At 45.4% G+C, this 23,053-nt stretch overlaps 1 protein-coding gene across 1 annotated transcript; it reads left to right on the top strand.

Moving 5' to 3' along the window:
- The first annotated feature begins 8,558 nt into the window (after positions 1-8,558).
- LOC145821077 (uncharacterized) lies at positions 8,559-8,975 on the top strand. Its single transcript, XM_082917673.1, has one exon. The coding sequence runs from the start codon at positions 8,559-8,561 to the stop codon at positions 8,973-8,975; it is 417 nt and encodes a 138-aa protein (XP_082773799.1).
- Positions 8,976-23,053: the final 14,078 nt, after the last annotated feature.

Here is a 23,053-nt window from a genome sequence, read left to right as displayed (position 1 = left end):
AGAGAAGGTCTTCTCACCCTCAGCCAGTTTTGAAATTGGCAAGGTGTCCTCAGTGTCAATCTGAGTCACCGTTGCCTTGGGTTGGGCTTTCTTCAGCCTCTTTGGCTTTGGCTTTGGCTTTGGTTTTGGCTGAGACTGGGATGGTGAAGATTATACGGTAACAATGTTGGGGATGTCGGCTAGAAAATCATCAGCAACGACCTTCTTACGACCCATCCCGTCGGCTGTGGTGGCAATTGTGACCCTTGTGCCAAAATGGATTGCTGGAAGAGCTGTTTATGGATTTGTTGGGTCGAAAGATGACGCCTCAGCACTTCGGCGTCTTCGGCTTCGAGTCCTGCCTGTTGGTGCTTGCACTGGAGCTCAACGTCGGCGCTGGCATTGAGAAGGTGGAATCAGCTGTGGAGCTGAGGTTGATAACTGTTTTGCTGGATTAGATATGGATGCCTGATCTAGCCGAGGTGAAGGGGTTGTTGCAGGAGTTGTAGCAGAAGGGGGGGCCTTGCTCTTTCTGGGGACATCGGGCAAAGTCGATCTATAGGTTGGGATGAAATTTAGAAGCACAGGAGCCTTGCGTTGGTTAACAGGCAAGTCCAGCAACTTCTTGAAGTCCTTGCTGGGGTAGAAGTTTTTGCAGAAGTCCTTCGGGGGCTGAGGAAGAACTGCAAAGACAAAACGAATGGACGTTACCACATATAAGAATATCAAAGTAAGAAAGACTTGAAAGCAAGAAAAAGTGACACTTGGCTCTTACCATCTCCCTCTCTGAAAACTGTTTGGCTTAGGGGATAGAGGTGAAGGTCATCATCTGGTTGAAACTCCCCATTGCCCGAGACAATGAAGTAATCGTCTCCAGCACCCTTGTTTGAGTCTGGGAGGTCGGCAACGAGTTTGTATTCCGTCGACCTCAGCTTAAGGTAGTAGAGGTAACCTTTTTCTGACTTAAGGCCACACATGGTGTAGCAGTACTGGATGTTGGCAAAGGTAACCCTAGCATTCTCTCTTTTGGCTAAGGCAATTATACCATTGATAACTCAGTAGGAGTTAATGGCAAGCTGCATTGGGTTCAATTTGTAGTAGTGTAGGACTTCTCGGAAAAGGGTGTCAAGAGGGAACCTAAGTCCATACTCTATAAAGGCAACTACTGGGAAGGGCATGGAATCATCTTTGGGCATGATGGAGTCTTCCTCCCCTGCCTACCTAAGATGAACGTCGGCAGGGATGGCAAACTCCTGCCTAAAGTATTCTAACTTAGTTGGGATGTTTACCCTCCACCTGAACATACCCATGATGTCGGCTAGAGAGACGAGGTGTCGAATTTCAGAAAGAAGTGTTTTTTCATCTAAGGTTTAAAGGACCTCGACAAAATCTAAACGTATGTTGGGGCAAGGGTTTTTTAGGATCTAAATGGAATTTGTTTCAATTTTTCCTAGAGTTTGGAGTTCTAAAGCAAATCCCAATCCTAGAGTTACTAAAACAGGAGGGTTAAAGGCAAGAATCTGGAAAAAACAGTAACAAAACATAAACAAGAACATGTTTTCAGACTCAAGAAAACGAGCAAGAATTCAAAGAACACTGAGTAAAGTTTGTGCAGCTGAGCAAGGTCAAGAACAGTGGCAAAATAAACAAGTGTATGAACGATGTGTGCACAAAGGTCATGAATCAAAAGCATATTGAATAAACATGAAATTGCAAGATAGAACATGCTCAAACATGTGAATGATGAAGTTCAAATCACAAATAAAGGCTGAAGAACATGAATGTGTTCGTCATGGCAAGTAAACAGAGGCAACTGTAGACGTCCCCAAATGCCCCGGGAGGATGAGTCCCGTTCTGTTCATTTTGGGCTCACTATAGTTCGGACTCAAATTGTCACGGTCCTGTATCTAATCTTGCAGAGTGCAATGCAAGACCGATGAATCATCAAAGAGTCCAAATCCGACAAATCGTTTTGGAAAACTGATTTTTTAGAAAGAAGTGGCAAACATGGACTGCTTTGCCAGATACAAAGTCGCCACCTAAATATTTATTTTGGGAAAATTTAGAAAACCCTGACTCGTTTGCCTAAGGTCACGTGTCCGTCATCACCAAAGTTGCCTCGGTTCGGGAACTTGGGTACTATTGGGGAAGGTCAGCTATGAGCACCCCCGCTCGCCCGATTAAAGATCGGCCTCTACTAACCATGATATCGAGTTTTGAAAACATTATGTGCTCTTATTCCGATTATTAGCCTAGATTTACTATGTGATGCGCACAACATACAAGTATAGACGGGATCGCCTGAATTGGAACAAAACATTTCATGTTTGTTTTGAAAACGGTTTGCTACTCGTAAGTAGGCTAAAATGCAGATTTTGCCACCCTCGAGTGGGCTTAGAAAACAAGGTTTTGCCACTTTCAAGTGGGCTTAAAACTCATAATCAATGCATTGTTCCAATTAAAATAACCCAACCTTCACCCACAGGCATTCAGGCAGATATATCACATAAGCACATAGCCTCATGGTAAGCATACTATCATGGCAACACTCACACACATGCAAGGATGCTAAAGCGTAAATGCATACCGAGTACTCCAAGCTAAAACAGAAACTAGTTAATAATCAAATGCATGATCCTAGTTTATGTTAAGATGGCTAATGCAACACATGCAAGATGCAACTACAATAGGCTCGGCTATTCTAAGATGGCATATGATGATGCTACAGCTAGCACGTATTCAACTTAGAATTGAAATACAAATGCAGTTAGTATGATGCGTTGAGCCCAGTGCATGCAAGACAAATGAATGATGCAACCATGCGAGCATAAGTATGCTAATTGAAACATGCCCTAATACTAACCATTGAAAGCAGGTAAGTAAAAGGGAGAAAGAAGTGGGGGTTGGAAGACATGCACACATGCACCCACACTTATTACAAATTCACCCTCGTTCGAAGGAACCAAAAGAATATACAAATTAATTAACCTACAAACTAATTAATTATTACAAACCACCTAACTAGTAGAAAGCAATAAACAGCCTCGGGAAGAGGGTCTGATGCATGCGTGCTCGGGTTTGCTTGGAAATCTGTCGCCATGCACAAGCTGCCTCTATTTTCCCTGCTCTGCTCCTCTGAAAATTGCACAAGTCCCAAGGTACACTCCATGGACACTGTGGAACACCACCGACCAAGGGGAATCACCACCGGCCAAAGGGAGTTGGTCATCGACCAATTATGGAGCTCTGGGCCACAAATATTTGGTCGGTCGGCAGTATAGATGGTCGACCGGCCAAAGATTCCTGCATAAACCAGTTTTGACAACAACAGAGGACAGACAAGGCATGGCAAAGTATTTTCAAAGCAATGTTTGCACCAACACCCTCCTTATCATGTTCGTGACTCAAAGGAGGATGGTCCTCGACCATCAGACCACCAATCGCGTATTTCAATGCGTGATGGCCCAAGAAGCCAAAGCATGCAATTCAATATTAGAATGAAATGCATACAAACAAACAAGGGGCCCAACCTCAATCATGGTTAATCAAAAGGCAAGGCATGCATGCCAAATGCAACCTAAGCATGTGAGCTAAGTATGCAACATGAGCATGGGCGCAAGCAATGTATACTAGGCACACAACCTAAGCTAACAAGCATGCAAGGTATGGAACAACTATGCTAATGACAAGCATGCAACAACACATGGAGCAAACATGTAACAACATGTTAAGCAACCTAAAGCCACAAGAGTGTATGCCAAATGCACTACCACTTAAGCATGATAACAAGATGTTTATGGGCCAAGTATGTGACAACATGCAAAGCTAATGTACACACAAACATTCATGCACACATGGTCCAATACTTGAGCATAAAAAGGAAGCTTTTAAGCACACTTAACATGGACAAATAGCATACACGATAAGCTTTGAAAACATATAGAAGATGATGCCAAATCAACCTACCAATGCAAGCAAGGCATGCAACCAAGCCCAAGGACTTAAACTATGGTCAAGTGACACATGAAGCAAATGACCAAAGTGGACCAAAACAGTCCCAAATCATGCCAAAGTGAGCCCCAAAAACCACTTAGATGGCATCTAAATGACCTAATCTTAAAGGCATGCACAATGGTACAAACAAGGAGCATAAGACACAAGCCTTTTAAAGCATTAAAGGGGCATCAAATGCAAGCATACAAGCATGCTATAAGGACTGAAATGACATAACTAATGGTGCCAAACCATTGAAATGATGCAAATAGAGCATGCTAGAAGGTCCAACACTCAAAGCCTACAAGCTAGGTTGCATGGTAGCTATACAAAGCAAGCCATGGATGGCCCAAATAACAAAAAATAGACCTCAAACACACTAAAACATGCATAAAAGCTTCACAAAGCTAAGCCAAAATCATGCTAGAAATAAGGCTCAAAGCACAAAGTATGTTAAGGCAATTTCATGGCATTACAAGACAAGTATGCAAGGCATGCATGGTGTGTCTAAACCAAGTAAAAACAGTGCTATATCATGGCAAAATAAGCACAAATAACACTTAATACATGGCTAACATGAACTTAGAAATGGTGCTCACACATGAGGCTAAAATGGCACTTTTTGAAGACAGCAAGGAGAAGGGATGGCCCTCTCCTTCTTAGGACCTTAAGACACCATCCTCACCACTGAAATCCCTCAAGATTTCAGTGGTGAGGAGGCCCAAACAAGGTGGTCCCGAAGCTCACCAAAAATAGCACAAAATGGGGCCAAACAAGGCCTAAAGGGGGGGGTAAACAACCCCAAACACAAAAGTGATCTTAAACAAACTTAAAAAGGAGCTCAAAAGAAGACTTTTTTTAGTTTATGACAAAGCTCAAAAATGCTTCTAAGTATGGCTAAAAGATAAAGCAAAATAAAGACCAAAAGAGGGTAAAGTGTGTTACCCTTGTAGTCAAAAGGGGACAGCAGCTTCTTGGTCCAGAAAACCAGTCCCTTAGCCTCTGAAAATGGCCTCCAAGATGCTTAGAGTGATGGTGGAGGTGTTAGGATACGAGGTGGTGTCTAATGGAGCCAAGAACTAAGCACTTTGAAGCTAAAATGTAGAGATATAGGGAGGGATGTATGTTTTTTGCCTTAGACAAATTTCTTGGAACCCTTGCAATGGAAGAGGAGCTATTCTTTTATAGAGGAAGAAGGGTCCAAGCTTCTAAGAAGCTTAGAGCAAAGGGGCCAAGCTTCTTTTAGAAGCTTGGAGCAAAAAAGAGGCCAAGAAGGCCAAGCTTCTTGGAGAAGCTAGACAAAAGGGCCAAGCTTCTTGAAGAAGCTAGGCAAAAAGGCCAAGCTTCTTGGAGAAGCTAGACAAAGAGTTCAAGCTTCTTGGAGAAGCTAGAGGAAAGGTACAAAAGGTTCAAGCTTCTTGGAGAAGCTAAACCAAGGGTTCAAAAGGTTCAAGTTTCCTCAAGAAGCTAAAAACCAAGGGTTCAAAAGGTTCAAGCTTCCTCAAGAAGCTAAAATAGGTGGTTCAAAAGGTTCAAACTTCCTCAAGAAGCTAAAATAGGGGGTTCAAAAGGTTTAAACCCCCTCAGGAAAAGGTCTCGGCTGGAAAAAGTGGTTGTTGGCCGATCGACCACAAAATATGCCGACCGACTATCAATAGTGCCGACCGGTCATCACCAGTGGCCGATGGCAAGGAAACAAGGCCGGTGGCCTCAAGCCATGGCCGGTGAGGTGTGGGGATGGCCTACAAGCTATTTCCCACCCTCAGAAGCAAAACCACAAGTGTTTGATGCAAAACCAAACACAAAACAAACAAGTCGAGAGGTCTTGAGGCAAGGCGCGTAACCGAAACCTCCGAGAACTCAAGACGAACACGAACAGGGATGATCATCGAGTGTTCAAACGATGACGTCCAAGTCTTGAGGACGGTCAAAAATGGGGTGTCTACAGCAACAGAGTATGAAAAACTAAAGAGGGAGAAAATAATAACTCACCGAAGAGAATGAAGCCGATATCAGGTACGCTGGAGTTGAACGCAGGTGGTACGAGTGGCAGAACGTCGAAAGCCTCGCCGGAGGGAAAGAATGAAGTAGTTGCAGAAAACTTCAAGAACAAAAATAGAGGATTTGGGAGGAAAAAGTTAGAAAGAGAAAGTTTTAGCGAAAACGAAGATGGGAAGTGAAAAGACGGAAAGAGGGAAAGGGATTTTTGTCAAAACACAAAGAAGGTGGAAAAATCGTATTGAATGTGCCTTGGACGACGTGCCTGTCAGGCGGCGCACGCAAATGTGACGCAACTTGATGGTGCGTGTCAAGTACGATTTGATAGAGAAGGGACGCGTGGCAAAAACGGTTGAAACACCGTGCGTGACAGCTCATACGCGTGTGAAAACTCTTGGAGTTCTTGATTTAACGAAGCAACGATCTCGGCTAGGAGGACGATCTCGCCTAAATAAACTTGAACAAACTTGGTTCTTGGTTCTAAAACATTGATGCGAACACACAAAAGTGTTTATCATGTGGAAGCCGATGTGTGATAACCTCGGTAGTGAATGATAGAGAAAGATTAGCCGACGTGCTATAGGTTCAAATGATATAGGTTCCATCACCTCAGGATGCCGAGGTAATAGAACCTAGGGGCTAGTTGTGGGGGACAAATTTTTTGGATAGCAACACGTGGCCAAGGTGGCACCGAAGTGCCAGCCGAGGTGCCACATGTCCTTGACTTGACGCTGAGGTAATCTCGGCTAGGCCAAGGTTATCTACAGAGAAACCGGGATCCGAGATGAGCGGATAAGTTACAAAAGTCCTAGAATGAGGGAGGACTTCAGCTTGGATAAGGATAAAGCTCTTAGGGAGTTTATCTTTATCTATTTGGGAGTCCTGGATAGGCATTGAGCCAGAGTCCATTGAAGCTAGGCTTGTACAAGGATCAGATTAGTGTTGATTATAAAAATAAGGCACCCTCGTAGGTCTAAGGTACATTTTTTGCATTCTGAATAGTGATTTAAGCATTTTTGCTATCTTTGAGAGATAACTGACTTGATCGTCGGAGTGCCCCCGGGTGGACGAACCACCGCCGGAATCTTTTTCTTTCTGTGACAAGTCGTTTGGGCATAATATATTCTGCCAGTGTTCTCTAGCTGAGTACCTGTTTGGCAGTGTGGTTAGAAAACAGCACACACACCAGTATACTTGTATACTAACCTATTTTGTTTCCTGGCAACTTGGGTGCGTTCTATTTGAGCGCAGCTAAGCTTCCTTTGAGCATTAGTTGGGACTACAGTAGTGACGAGAAATAACTATAGTTGTTGGACATGTTGTTTGGACTTCTTTTATTTTCTTGAGCTTAAGGTTAATATTAGTTTATGTATTTGTTATTTTTTTATGACCTTAGTATTTTGATAATTTGGTATGGGAGCTGATTATTGGGAGTCATAGAGATTCTGGAGAATCAAACCTGGGAGAGTCGATATTCTGAAGCACTCGGCAATGGGCCCGAAAGCTCAAATCCAACCCTACTCGGCCAAATAACCGATTGAGCAAGGGGCCGAGTGAAGATCAGACAATCATAAAATGTGCCAAATACGAGGTGGGAAAGGGATCTAATCCCCAGACCCAAAGAAGAAAAGATATAAATAGGAGAAACATCAGCCAGAAAGAGGTATGTGAGAATTACTGTGCTTAACTTAGAATACAAGCTTCCCCGAGTGTAGATACTAACTTGCCCGTCGGAGTGCTAATTCTGGCACCCCTAACCGGAGTGTTTATTCTTTTTCAGGTGACCAGAAGAGGATCACGAGCGTTTTCCAGGATCCTGAAGAGTATTTCCAAACCACATCCCCACAATTGGTGCCGTTTGTGGGAATACTCAAGCACATCCATGGCGAACGTGACGAAAGATCCTCCGACAGTCACTATCAACCCCATACCTCAAGATGAAACCACTCCAACAAACTTGCTTGGAACAGAGACTATCACCGCAAGACGTGCCCTGAATTTCGCCTCACCCTAGACTTCGGAGCATGAGATAATACGGGCGATCATAGAACAAGCGAAGCAAAACGAACAGAGGTTGGAAAGCATGATCGCTGAAAACGAACGTCTTCGTGAAAATTTGGCCTTGGAAATGATGAAGTCCGCGCAAGCTGCGTGCCCAAATCTGAAACGATCTTCAAAAGCAGATGGTCGACGATCTCGAGCCCGACAACAAGATACTGATAGCAACTCCGACTCATTATCCTCGAGGCCCAAGAAGAAGGGACGATCTGCAATTTCCAGTTCTCCTGAAGAGATTCCCCGTACAAGGCCCAAGCGAAAAAGAAACAGCTCGGATGACAATCGACACAATCCTTCTGTACGACAGATTTCAAGGGCGGTGCTATCCCAGGAATTCATAGCACCGTCATTCACCTCGCACGACGGGAAATTGGCACAAGATGGCCAGCTACAACAGTATGTCCAAAAAGGCAACCCAGCCAAAGTAATAGCCTCGACACAGGATTCACATTTGCTTCACGCAATCCACATGATATACAGCATGCCAATCTCATCAGAGGTACACACGGTTAAGTCGAAATGTAACCATCATGAGCAACTCTCTGGCTGAACGGCCCCTTGAAGCCAAGGTTATCACTTTCGATGATTCGGATTTGGCCAGAGTAACACTGCCCTACATTGATCCCTTGGTAATCGAGTTACGCGTAAATCGATTCACAGTTGAACGCGTACTCATCGATCCGGGGAGCACTTCGGAGATTATATACTACAGGACATTCACCAAACTTGGCTTCTCTGAATCGGATCTCTCCCCGGCCCCTTATCCACTATTCGGCTTTAATGCCAATCTAGAATACCCATTGGGAAAGATCCGACTGCCCATTCGAGCAGGTTCTCGAACAGTGGATGTGGGATTCTTGGTCGTCAAGCTGCTATCGCCGTATAATCTAATCATGGGATGGTCCTGGTTGCATACTATGCGAGCCGTGCCCAGCACCTATCATTAACTACTCCGCTTCCCGACATAACGCGGCATTGAGCAAATCTGCGACTCCCAGAAATCGACAAAAGCATGTTACCTCCTTGCGGAGAAAACGCCAAAGGCACTATAAGTGAATTCCATTGAGTTGCCGAATCAAGAAAGCCTCGATGATGTTGGGCAGCTCCCAAATGAAAAAGCAACAGAAGACTTAGAACAAATTCAAATTGATGGAAGCCCAGACAAGTTCTTCATGGTCGGCGCCTCCTTGAATCAGGCCGATCGACAGCAACTAATATCTTTTCTACTGAGCAACCTCGATGTCTTTGCATGGACTCCATACGAGATGTCGGGTATAGATCCATCAGTTTCACAGCACCGTTTGAATGTCGATCCTAAGTGCAAGCCGATCATTCAGAAAAGTCGGCGGTCAGCCGCAAAGCACACTGCCGCCGTTGTTGAGGAGGTCGACAGGCTGCTCGACGCTAAAGCAATTAGGGAGGTGACCTACCCTACATGGCTCTCTAATACAGTGGTGGTAAAGAAGAAAAGTGGGACTTGGCGAGTGTGTGTCGACTTCACGGACCTAAACAAAACCTGCCCAAGGGATTGCATTCCTCTTCCCAGAATAGACCAGCTCATAGATACTACAGCACGTCATCAGCATATAAGTTTCCTTGACGCCTATAGAGGTTATCATCAAATCGCCATACATCCGGAGGACTAAGAGAAAACTGCATTCCTCACCCCAAGAGGAACCTATTGCTATAAGGTAATGCCTTTTGGGTTGAAGAATGCAGGGACAACCTACCAGAGACTGGTCACCACCATGTTCAAAGAGAAACTCGGCAAAACGATGGAAGTGTACATCGACGATATGGTGTTCAAGTCCAAAGAAGAGCAGAATCATATAGCCGATCTGGAAGAGACATTCGGCATCCTACACAAATATGGAATGAAGTTGAACGCTTCCAAATGTGCGTTTGGTATCGGCTCTGGAAAATTCTTGGGATACATTGTTAACTATAGACACCCCATTTTTGACCGTCCTCAAGACTTGGACGTCACCATTGGAACACTTGGTGATTACCCTTGTTTGGGTTCGTCTTGAGTTCCCGGAGGTCTCGATTGCTCGCCTTGCCTCAGGATCTCTCGACTCGACCGTGTTGTGTCTGGTTTTGCACCAAACACTTGTGTTTTGCCTTGGAGGGGCAGGGAATGCCTTGTGAGGCATCCCCACACATCACCGGCCATGGCTTGAGGCCACCGGCCAGTGATTTTATGCCATTGGCAATGTATATTGCCGGTCGGCACTCTTTGTTGCCGGTCGGCCATTTATTTTGCCAAAATGGCAATTTTGAATGGCCGATCACTGTTCATCTACTTTTAGTAGATATTTTGTGCCAGCTGTGATAGCTGGCACCCACTCTGTTCCCCTCCATACACGTGTATGGAGGGATTTCCCTCTTGGATGGCTTGTTTTGGAAGCCTTACAAGAGGGAATTGCCTATAAGAAGAGGCTTCCTCTCTTGGCATTAGGGTTACAAAAATTTCAGAGGGAGCTCTGGATTAGGGTCAGGGTTGATACATATTTCCTATCTCTATATCTCTCTCTTGTGTGTGTCTAGTGTGTGTTTGTCCATACTATTGCACACAAACACATAGTGTTACACCTTCTCTTGGTTGTTGAGGGACCAGAGGGTTGTTCTTGGTGTTCTTGACTGGATTTGAGCTCAAGGAGGCAACAAGATCATCATTTGTGAAGGAGGACTTCAAGGGTAAGAAACTAGTCCTTTTTACCCCATTTTTGCACACTACTTTTGCCTATCTTGCAACTGTTTTTTGGCTTTGCATATAATACATAAAATTTCTATTTTTAAGGCCTCTAAATAGTTTGTTAAGAGTATTTTAAGCTTTGGGGTTGTTTGACCCCTCTTAAACCTTGTTTGGCCCTTGTTTTGTGCTATTTTGTATGAGCTCCGAGACTTTGGTGTTTGGGCCTCCTCACCACTGAAATCTTGAGGGATTTCAGTGGTAAGGATGGTGCCTTGAGGTCCCAAGAAGGAGAGGGCCACTCCCTCTCCTTGTGTCCTTGAAAAGGACCATTTTTGCCTCTTGAGGGAGCACCTAGCTTAGGCTCTTGTTGACCATGCCTTAGCTGTTATTTATGCTTATTTTGCCATGAAATAGCATTGTTTTAAGTTGGTTTTGGTACACCATGCTTTCTTAGCATACATGCCTTGTAATGCCATTTTGTTGCCTTAACATGCCTTAGGTTGTAAACCATTGTTCTAGCATGTTTTAGGCTTGGCTTTGTGAAGCTTTCATGTTTATTTTGCCATGATTAAGGTCTGTCCTTAGTTGTTTGGGTCGACTTTGGCATGCATTGTATAGCCCCTTTGCATTTTGGGCTTGTTGGCCTTAAGTATATAAGTGTATAGCATGCCTTGTTTGTATCATTTCAATGGTTTGGAACCTCTTAACATGTTATCTCAGTCCTTATGACATGCTTATATGCTTGCATTTAATCCTCCTTCAATGTGCTTAAAGGTTGTTACCTTATGCCCCTTGTTTAGGCCTCGGAGTATGCTTGCACTTTTAGACCACTTAGATGCCATCTAAGTGCACCCTTGGCTTTGTTTAAGTCTGCATTTGACTTGTTTAAAGTCCCCTTAGCCTTCTGAGGTTTGGTGGACTTGACCTTGGTTTAAGCCTCCTTGGCTTGTCTTAAGCACTTGGGCCATTGTGGCATGTTTCGCTTGTCTTGTTTAAATTGATTTGGCATCATCTTGTAACATGATTTTAGAGCTTAATGCATGCTATATGTCCATGTTTACATCCTCTTGAGTGTGCTTGAGAATTGCTCCTTAATGCTTGAAGTGTTGGAGATCATTTGCATGAATGTTTGTGTGCCTATTAGTCCTTCATTTTTTAGCACCTTGGCCACTGTTTTAGGCCTAGTAAGGGCTGCCTAAATCATGCTTAAGTCCATCCTTTGCTTGTTTGCTTGCATACTCGCATGTACACATTGCATTGCCATGTTGCATCCTTAGCTTGCATGCCTAGGTTGCATTGCATTGTGCATGCATTGCCTCACCTCTTGAAGTAGGTCATGATAGAGGTAGAAGCCCCTTGGTTTGACTATGTGCATTGCATTACATTTGAAATGAAAAATGCACAACTCGGTCTCTTGGGCTATCACGCATTGAAATGCACGCTTGATGGTCCGAGAACCAAGGACCATGTCCCTTTGAGTCGTAAACATGATAAGGGATATGGTTGGTGCATACATTGCTTGAATTGCATTGCCATGCAAAGCCCTGTCCTCTGCTGCTGTCGAACAGATTCTGCAGGAACTTTTTGCCGATCGACTGCACAGAGTGCCGACCGACAATCCATCTGTGGCCGATGGATTCATTTTCGGCTGATTGACACCAAATCACAGCCGATGATGATTCCCTCCAGCCGGTGGCATTCCCCAACATCCAGGGAAGCAATTCTGAGACTTTGGCAGTTTTCAGAGGGGCAGAGCAGGGAAAATAGAGGCAGCCTAAGCATGGCAGTGGACTTCCGAGCAAGACCCGAGCACGCGTACATTGAGCCCTCTTCCCGAGGCCCTTCTTCTTGCTTTCTTAAATTAATTAATTTGTTTAATTAATTTAGTTGGTCTGTAATAATTAATTAGCTAGGATAGTTAATTCATTATTCGAATTGTATTATTCTTTTGGTCCCTCCGAGCGAGGACGAATTTGTAATAAGTGTGGGTGAGTGTGTGCATGTCTTCCAAACCCCAATTCTTTCTCCCTTTTACTTACCTGCTTTGATGGTTAGTAATACGTCATGTTTAACTTAGCACACCTTATGCTATGCATGCGTGCATCATTCATCAGTATTGCATGCACCGGGCTCGGCACATCATGCTAACTGCATTAGTATTTTCAAATCTAACTTGAATACATGCTACTTGTGCATTTTCACATGTCATTCATAGACTAGCCGAGCCTACTCTAGTGACATTCCGTATGCGTTGCATTAGACATTTAAACATGGACTTGGATCATGCATTGATTGCTAACGAGTTCTTTGTTTTGGCACGGAGTACGATGTAAGTATTTATGCTTTAGCATCCTTGCATGCGTGTGAGTGTTGCCATGATAGCATGATTACCATGAGGCTAGCTGCTTATGTGATATAACTGCTTGAATGCCTGTGGGTGAAGGTTAGATTGTTTGAGTTGGAATAGCTCATTGAAATCCGTGTTTTAGCCTACTTGCGAGTAGCAAATTCCAAAATATTTTTTCCAAAACAAACGGATATGCAATGCTTATTCCCAAATTAGACAATCTACTCTATACTTTTGTGCTGTGCGCATAACATAGTAATTCTAGGCTAATAACTGGAATAAGAACACATAATGCTTTCAAAACAAGATATCACGGTTAGTAGAGGCCGATCTTCGGATCGGGCAAGAGGGGGTGCTCATAGCTGACCTTCCCCAATCGTACCCAAGTTCTCGAGCCGAGGCAACTTTGGTGATGACGGACACGTGGCCTTTGGCACCGAGTCAGGGTTTCCTAAATTTCTCCAAAATAAAATATTTAGGTGGCGACTCTGTATCTGGCAAAGCAGTCCATGTTTGGCACTTCTTTTTCTAAAAATCTGTTTTCTCAAAACGATTTGCCAGATTTGGACTCTTTGGTTCAGATTAAGAACCGTGACACAAATCGAGTCCGAACTGTAGCGGGGTCCCTCGCGGACGTGTTACAGTTTCTGGCGACTCTGTTGGGGATTTTAGAGAGCTTGACTCGAACTCATGATATCCCGTTTTGATTTTATTTATGTATCTCTTTGCATTGCATGTGCATTAGTGTTCCTAGGACACCGTGTTTGCCATCTGCCATTCCTGAACGGTTTGCCCGAGGCTTGACTTTGTCAAAGCATGCCATAAGGCTGACCGGTTATGGGCTCTGACAGTATGGGAACACAAACCCTGGTTTTACCGGGGCACCCTTTTCGACCATTCGACCTAGTGCATATTCGGAAACCATAGTGACCATTCCAAGCTAGGACAGGTTGCTTACCGGATGTTAGGTTGTTTGAAAACTGCTGCGTGCATAGTGAAACCCTAGCTCCTGACAAAATAGGACAGGGAAACCCTACCCCTCCATAGGGGTGTTTTGGCTCTCTTTACTTGCTATGTGCTTTTAGAGTGCATCTCTACAGGAACGTACATATCAGTTTGCAAGTTTGAGTATTAGGCCCGAGGGCATCAGTATTAGTATTGTTGAGAAATCAGTTATCTGCGGGTATCAAGTTCAGTTTTGGGAACAGTGATTCTGGGGAACAGTGATCAGTAGTAGAGTGCAGTTGTTCGGCTACACCTGTGATTGATCTGTTTGGGCTGAAATGCTGTTTGTTTTTCCTTTCAGTTCAGAGTGCCCAGAGAATTAATACAGAATAGCTAGTGTTCCCCCTTGCTGAGGCGGGACTTATGATGACGTAGAATTCAGAAGAGATTGTGGTTATGACAGCTACGCTAGATCAAGGGATCACCCTGCGGGATAAAACCAATGTTGATGTATCGCATCCGCCTAGGTCGCCTGTCACGCACCCGGTCTGGACCCCCCAGTTGTATCAGGCTCGCAAGCCCACTACATTCGAGCTTATGGGAATGATTGGTGACCTCCAGAGATCCGTGGCCGATTTGGCCTATGGAATGTCGGCTTCGCCGCCAGCGGCACCGTATGCCGAGAATTTCATTCCACAAGAGCCCCCGCTACTGGGGCGGATTGTGATAGAGCTCAGCCAACCAGAGGTTGCTTCCAGCTACAGCAACGACGTGTCAGCAACAACCGGCTTCGCTTTGATGTAGCAACCCAAACCCTTGATCAGGCCGAGGCCAGAGCCAAGAACAAAATGAAGGCAGATGCCGATCCTATTGAACAACTGCTGTGGGCAGTCGAGGCTTTGAAAGCCGGGGGGATGAACAAGCAACAGATATTCGCAGTTGTGGCAAAAACTGTGGAGGACGCTTTCCCCACTCCACCTGAGGATAGTTCAAGTCAGTCAGAAAATCGGGATAGGCCCCGTCATGCCAGAACAGTTCCTTCCATTCCCAACCCTGTACTCTGGAAAGATCAGAAAGTAAAGGCAGTGCCTGCTGACCCGTTCACTAGTGCGTCTGTCAAGAATACTCAGACTTCAAAGTACCTGCCCCGAGGGCGCAGGGTCTTTCATGCTCTCTACATGCCTCTGTCTAAGGCACTCTAGATTCTTACCGAAAGGGGGCACCTCAAACCCCTTGAACCTCGGCCTCTCCCGAAGAATCTCCCTCTCACACATGATGCTGCTTTGTACTGCGCGTACCACCAACAGACCGGTCACGCCACCGACAACTGTTTCTGCCTTCGCCATGAAATGCAGGATCTGATCGATAATGAGGTCATTCTTCTACCTACCTCAGCAAAGTCTGTTACCACCGAGCTGTTGGACTTTGAGGATACTGCGAGTATGTGATCAGGGGTTGGACCACCTGCGGGCGGCGCTCGGTGTATTTCAGATGTGGCGTCTGGCACGCACTTTTTGAGCATTTGTAAATGCAGTTTTACAGCTTCTGGCTTGGGTTTTGAGTCAGTTCTCTGTTTTGTTTTTGAGTCTGCATCTTTGCTTTGAGTCAGTCTTTTTGTTTTTGGGTCTGCCTTGTTGTACCGAGTCAGTCCCGTTGTATAGGGTGTCAGGTGATTCTAGGGTTGTTGCCTTGAACACCGTTTTGGTTTCGTAAATACCCTTTTGTTTTGAGTCTGTCTCTATTGTGGAGCCAATTACAATCAGGGAATTTGAATGGAGCAACTGCGGCTACCATGTTTCCATGCTTATTGTTAATTTTGAGCTAGTTGTGCCAAAGGATTTGAATCGAACGGCCGTGCATTCCACCTGTTCTCTTGTGCCCTGAAAATCATTGCATTGACCTATGTTTTTCAAAACCTCTTTAACACTGCGGTGAAAACAAATAGGAAGGGATTCCTCGAGTTTTGTAAAACTTTGATCAATTTGAGAAAAGGAGAGGCATGCTAAGCCTTTAATGAATGAAACCATGCTTGTTAGCGTAAGTACTGAGAAGGACCCTGGCTTGATCCAGATTGGTTCCACACTATCTTCGGCGCGAGCGATTTGTCGCTTTTTTAAAAACTTTCAAAAACAAATGTTTTGCGCGGCCCTGTGAAGACCTGTGTGGAATTGCTCTTGAGATTGTGCAGCCTAGGATCGCTCTCAACCTTAAGATTCGACCTGTTTGTTTTGAACCTCGAACTCATTCGGAACATTCAACGGTCAACTGTCAGAGGAGGCCCGTGTGGCCAGTTTTGAAGCAGCCCTCGAACAAGAGGCACCAAAGTTGAATCAAAAAGATTAGATCTCACTAGAAGAAGCTCGTGGAGCAGCCATGATGGATTCTTCTGCAAATCATTGCAACAGCCGTTCTCTTAGATACAAAGAGGCTTCAACTTCAAAAACCATTTGGCATGGACTTGTTACACTTTTACCCTTTGAGAGGCTCGCTGGGCCGAAAACCCGGAAGGGCGACCCAGGCAAAAGTTAGAGCAAGAGAAAAATACAAAAAATGCAAAAAAAAAGAAAGAAAAAAAAAGAGAATGAAAAGATACAAAAAATCAAGAAAAAAAAAGAAAGAAAAAAAGAGAATGAAAAGATACAAAAAAATCAAGAAAAAAAAAAAGAAGAAAAAAAGAGAAAATGAAAAGAAGCTCGCAAGGTCGAAAACCCGCATCGGGCACCTTGGCAAAAGTTAGAGCCTGAAAAGTGAAGGTTAAAATACCTGAGTGTACCTTAACCGGAACTACGTAAGGCTTGATTCTCACGTTTGGGATACGTAGGCAACTTCATTCTGAAGTCCAGCCCCCAACGCTTTCATAGCATCTCAGTCCATACAATGGTTTCGATTTTATCCCAAAGTCCAGTCATCAACACTTCCAAAGTGACTGTGTCTATATATTGATTATGACCGTCTTCGTCATCTCCGTGTCCAAGAGTTCGACCACCACCAATGAAGACTGTTTGCGGACTGCTGCGGCATCATCCAAACAAGGGGCAACTTTCCGTTGCCATGATGTCGCCGTTCAAACCAAGGGCAACTTTCCATTGCCATCCACCCCTTCCAAGCCAGGGACAATTTTCCATTGCCTCCGATCCGAGGTTGTGCATCTCGAGAATGAGTTCCGCGCTCGTTGGGCGGCGGCCGTTTACAAAAATAGTTTTTGAGAATTTTTACTAAGGTTGACCATTTTCTTGGACCCAAAAAGGAAAATTTTCAGTGCTTATAGTCTGACTTGCATGGTTTTCAAATCCAAAATTGAACAAGTGTGTTAATCCGACTCTCATTCTGATCAAAACTGTTTTAGTAGAAAACCAAAACAAAAAATGGTCAAAATGATGAACTAGGGGCACAGTTGAGTCAGGCGTTCTGTCTTTCCCCCGTCGTCAACATACTTGCCAGGAGGGCACTCTACCCACCAGAAGAAATAGTTGTGAGCTAACGGCGTTGGGCATGAACCCGCAACTTCCTATTCATTCATCAATCACCTTAGGGAGGGACGAAAAATGAGAGAATAAAAAATAGAGAGGTGTAAGTTGAGAGAAAAGTAAGAAAAAGGGTTTTGAGAGAAAAAAACCGAGCCTGAGGGCCGAGTGATGTGAGGATCACAAATAAAAAAGGGTGGGAAACACTACCCGGAGAAACTGGCTCCTCGCGAACTGAGAGGTCTCTTGTCTTTGTAACACCTCTGTGTGTCGTGTCTTTTGTTTTGTTCACCTCAACTTTTGTTTTGGGTCTTTTTCGAGCATGTCTCGTTGTGTTTAGGTCGTGTACCCTTTTGTTTGAGTCCTTCCCGCTGTGTTCAGTTGTAGGCTCGATACCCCGGTTGGAAATCCTTTTTTATTTCGAAAATCGTTTATGCTCAGAGTGTTGTGCCATTCTCTACATCTATGCGAAGCAAAAGAAGAAGAAAAAAATTCGGGGCATCTGAGCGTGCTTCAACTTCAACTGGTTCTATCTTTGTGTTCCGTCTTGTCAGATTGGGCCGTTTGTTCAGGATTTGCTGTGTGCAAAATGAACCGAGTGTGGTGTTAGGGGCTGTATGCAGACTAATCCCCAACAGAGTATAGGCTGTGCGTTCAGTTTGAGCAGTGTGTCGCTTGGGCTGTTTTGCTGTGAGGACGTTTGGTTATTTGATCATTACAGTACAAATGCTCGATTTTTCAGACAATAGGTCAATTCCATTCACATTGAGGTATAACATGATGTGATGCGATGCAATACAGAGATATGTAAACGTAACACTTTTTAAACAAAAAGTTTGTTCATTTCATTATCTTTTTCAAGTACATAGCTTTGAAAACAAAAATCTGCTTGTGGCAGTACAAGGTAATCTAACTACCAGCAAAGAGAATGAAGAAAAAAGAAAAAAAAGTACAAAAGAGAAGAAAAGCAGCAATCTGGATCATCATCAGTAGTCTCGGGCCTAGGGATCTGTCCTCACCCTCTTCCTGGACGAAGGTCCAGGGGCACCGTCATCAGCATCGTCATCTGAGCCTGAGTCTGAGTCGTCTCCAGCCTCCTCAGATTACTCGACCTCTGCCTCTGCCTCGGACTCATCATCATCATCATCGTCATCATCAGGGGTCGGCGCCCGAGAGCTACTCCCGAGATGAACACTCCCCGCCCTAGTATGGGGACGTACAGCGTCCCCACGCCTTCCTCGAGCAGAAATAGAGGGCCCAGCCGGAGCGCCACCCACCAGAGGAATCTGGAAGGGAGGCTAAAAAGCACAAAAGGCAAATACATCAGAATACTGTGAGCAGTGTATCAGTGCAGAATGCAATGTATGAGTACAGTGTGTGAATGCCATGAGCAGTTTATCAGTACATAATGCAGTGTATGAGTACAGTGTGTGAATGCCGTGAGCAGTTTATCAGTGCAGAATGCAGTGTATGGGTACAGTGTGTGAACGCCGCGAGCAGTTTATCAAGTACAGAATGCAGTGTATGCAGTGTATCAGATACTGTGAGCTCAGTGTGTCAGGTGTTGTGTCGTGCATCAGATTACGCAAATCAATTTATGAATGGTTTGAGACAGTCGTCAGGAGGACATACCGGAATACTATAGAGGACCAGGAGGTCAAAGGTCCGCTGTAGCATCCCCATCATGGAGGCATTTAACTCCAGGGACTGCCGAGTGTACTCGGAGGACGCCTTCAAAAGTATCAAAGGCATCAGTATTCTGCGGAATATCAAAATAAACTGAAATAAAATGCAAGATGAAGTAGTACATACTGGAGGTAAGTCATAGAACCCGACCAACTCATGGTCAGCCGGAGGAGGAGCAAAGGGAATCTGGTACGTCGCCCCATCCTGCCCTCGGCATGTCAGTATTGTGGGTAGCGCTGGCCAGCTAACCCCCCGACCCCTCCGAGCTCCACTCCTGCCACGGACACGAGCCGTCTTCGACATCCCTGCCCCAGCTCCTGCTCCAGCTACTGGCGCCGTAGGTCCCCCTCTCTCAGCTCAGCGACCACCACTCAGAGGCCGCATAATGTAGATCTGGATGTACTCTCTGAAGTCGCCCTTGCCCCTGAAGTCCCCCGTGTCCCAGCCGATCGTGTAATCGGCCATCTCCTGGGCGGTGAACCTCTCAGTATCTCTCATATGGGCAGGAGGTGGACCCGGGACTATCTGCTCCGGTAAACCCAGGGTTTGACGCAAGAAACGCTCGCCCAGGTACCAAGCCCGACAGACCGGGCCCTCCAACAGAATCCGGCAACGGGCAGTCTCCTCTGTGCCCTCGTAGTAATCCCTCACCACGGCCGGCAACGGAGCCCAGGGCTGCCAGGTGATCTGCGGGTAAATATGCAGTTTGTTATCTATCTGTTATCAAACATACAGTGCTAAGCGAAGCCTAAGAAAATTCTAAACTTGAACATACCACTGCGGCGGTAATGGTGTCGAAGTAGCGGCGGAAGAAAATAAAATACTCCCGTGGTCTCCGCACGCATCGCACATCAAAACGATGAGAAAATGGGACACCGAGTGGGGTCTCCACATCAGGTACTGGGGCAAGCCTGGGAAAGTAGGCATACACCCACAACTGCAGAACAGATATAAGTATGACTATCAGATAAAGCAAAATACAGAATAAAGCAGAAATGGCAGAGCCGTGTGTTGTGCAGTGTATTGTACAGAGTATACAGTGTGTGCAGTATACAGTCAAAGTAAATCAGAGTATATGTGTGCCGCGTGTGCAGTATATAGTCAGTGAGGGGCAGACCGTGGTGTGTGCAGTGTACAGAATACAGAAAACGTGAAGCAGAAATGTAAAAGGGGAAGAAGATGTACCTCCCAAGCTCGCCAGTAGCCGCCAAGAAGCTGTCCGCTGAGGCGGGAAGAAGAGCTCATGTAACCATACAAAGTGGCCAAGCTGGCGCCACCCCAGTCATAGCGGCGGATCCGCCTGACATCCACCAGTGCACTCAACAGGCATAGAGGCACGGTGTTCGCCCGGTCGGCAAAAAGGGTCGTCCCGAGCAAAAACATGATGAAGCCCCGCGCATACTGATCCACCTCCTCTGGGGTCATCTGCGCCTCCTCCGCCAAGGCTGGCTGAATCCAAAAATAGCTCTCGAACCAAGAGTACCTAACAAACCCTGCCCGGGCAAGGGGTGGCTGAGTGCTAAGCAGGTACAGTTGGGCAGCGTCCCACTCATCCATATCGATGTCGAAGGGGATCGGATCACCCCCTACCCCGATGCCGGTGAGCATAGAGAAATCATAAGGGGTCATCGTCATGTCCCCCGCAACGGAGAAGTGGAAGGAGTTGGTGGTAGCCCACCACCTCTCCACTAAAGCGGCAAGCAAGGGCCTGCAGGTCGTAAGCCGGGAGAGCCCCCTGTAGAAGATGCCGAAACCGGCCTCGTCGACGATATGACGAACCACGTCTGGCAGCTCTATGTACCAATCCCGAGCAACGACATTCCCATACCCGCGGATGGTATGGGAATCCCCCTGTAATCAAAAACAACAATTGCGAGGCAATATTCAAAACGCAGTTTTAAGAAGCATACAGGTATACAGCATGTGTGCATGTTTTCAAATTCGAACAGACATCGGGTGCCGGTGTACTTACAGTGAACTACAACGTGTGATGTGTCAGCGTGTTTGAGTGGTTCAGGGCAAATACAGCGTGTGTGCATTTTTTCAGACTCAAGCAGATACCGGGTACCAATGTGTATGTAGTAAAATACAGTGTGCGCCGTGTGTTTGGGTGATTTAGGGTCAGTGCAGTGTGAGTGCACATGTAAGTTTCAAACAGATATCGGTTGTAAGTTTGTTTGCAATCAACTACAGTGTACAGTGTATCGGTGCATCCGGGCTAAGCAGTTAGAGAACAGAATCAACTAATGGCAGTTATGTTCTACATTGCGGAAAATAATAAAACAGAAAAAAGAATGTTACCTCGGAAGCGCCGAAGGACAGATGGGAGGTGAGCTCACGCAGGAGAAGCTCGGGTGCCACGCCCCTCTCGAAGCTCCGGAACTGGCGTAGTCCATCGGGGAGCATCACATGAACCGCAGGCCTGTAGGTCTCCGAATCGAACGGCCGGATATGAAGTGGCAAGGGGTCGGCCTCGGGATCCATCTCGTGCTCTGGAGGGGGCCCGCCCTGTGGAAGATCGTCCGCCATCTCGAAAAGAATGGAAAAATGGCCGAAAGACGAAAAACCGGGCGAGAATGTGAAGAGTCAACAAAAAGTCAACCCCAAGAGGGCCGGAAAAGGTCGAAAAAGTCGAAGTGCAGAAAAGGCACAGATATCGAGAAAAACTCAAGGGAAACAAGCCCGAGTGGCGGAAATCGAAAAAACAACACCGAAATGAAATTTCAATCGCTTCAAAACGTTCGAAACGCAAGGGTGAACGCGAAACGAAGCCAAAAACCAAGGAAAACGAGGAAATAAGGCTCGAAAAATATTTTAGAGAGAGAGAAGAGAAGATTTCGAGCAAGGAGAAGTAAAGAAAATAGGGCTAGAAGCCCTATTTTAAAAGACGCGTAGCCAAATGACTGAACTGCCCCGATACAGGGACTTTTTGCCGGTCGGCCACACTCTTTGCCGGTCGGCAAAATAGTTTGCCGATGAACATTGTATGATGGCTGATGGACGGCCGGTGATGCATTTTGATGGCTGGTGGGTATCCGGTGGTCTCTTACAGTGGTTTGGGAGCCTCTTACATCCCTTTTTTGGGTAATATGTGTGGTTCAGGGCACCTTCATCACTCGAGACAATGCGGGAAAGCACACTTTTGAAACGTGAACCTTCGAGTTGACCTCAGGCCACAACTTCTACGAGCGATGCTCGGTACGTACGAAGACCGTCCCTTCCCGTATCCTTTTCATGTCTTGTGGATTCCACAAATCGTTTCAATTATGCTGTGTTACAGTACTTTACATTCTAGCATCTTGAATAACATGTTTTTACTTACATGTGTACATTCAACTCTTCTCATACACACTACTTGCGTAGACCGCATGTTTGTAATCAATTTCATTACTTGCGTAGACCGCATGTTTTGCTTGCGTAGACCGCATGTTTTACCTGCGTAGACCGCATGTTTTGCTTGCGTAGACCGCATGTTTATAATTAATCACACTACTTGCGTAGACCGCATGTTTGTAATCAATTTCATTACTTGCGTAGACCGCATGTTTTGCTTGCGTAGACCGCATGTTTTACTTGCGTAGACCGCATGTCCTGCTTGCGTGGACCGCATTCTTATAATCAATTTCATTACTTGCGTAAACCGCATGTTTATAATTAATTACGCTACTTGCGTAGACCGCATGTTTATAATTAATTACGCTGCTTGCGTAGACCGCATGTTTGTAATCAATCTCATTGCTTGTGTAGACCGCGTGTTTTGCTTGCGTAGACCGCATTCTTATAATCAATTTCATTACTTGCGTAGACCGCATGTTTTGCTTGCGTAGACCGCATGTTTATAATTAATTACGCTACTTGCGTAGACCGCATGTTTGTAATCAATTTCAT

The sequence above is a fragment of the Camellia sinensis genome, chromosome 1, assembly GCF_055761805.1.
Source record: "Camellia sinensis isolate YWXY chromosome 1, ASM5576180v1, whole genome shotgun sequence".
Taxonomy (NCBI): Eukaryota; Viridiplantae; Streptophyta; class Magnoliopsida; order Ericales; family Theaceae; genus Camellia; species Camellia sinensis.
This window is presented reverse-complemented; position numbering and strand designations above follow the sequence as displayed.

Bases quoted from the DNA above. Each gene is read 5' to 3' on its own strand.
- LOC145821077 (XM_082917673.1), top strand. From the start codon at position 8,559: ATGAGCAACTCTCTGGCTGAACGGCCCCTTGAAGCCAAGGTTATCACT.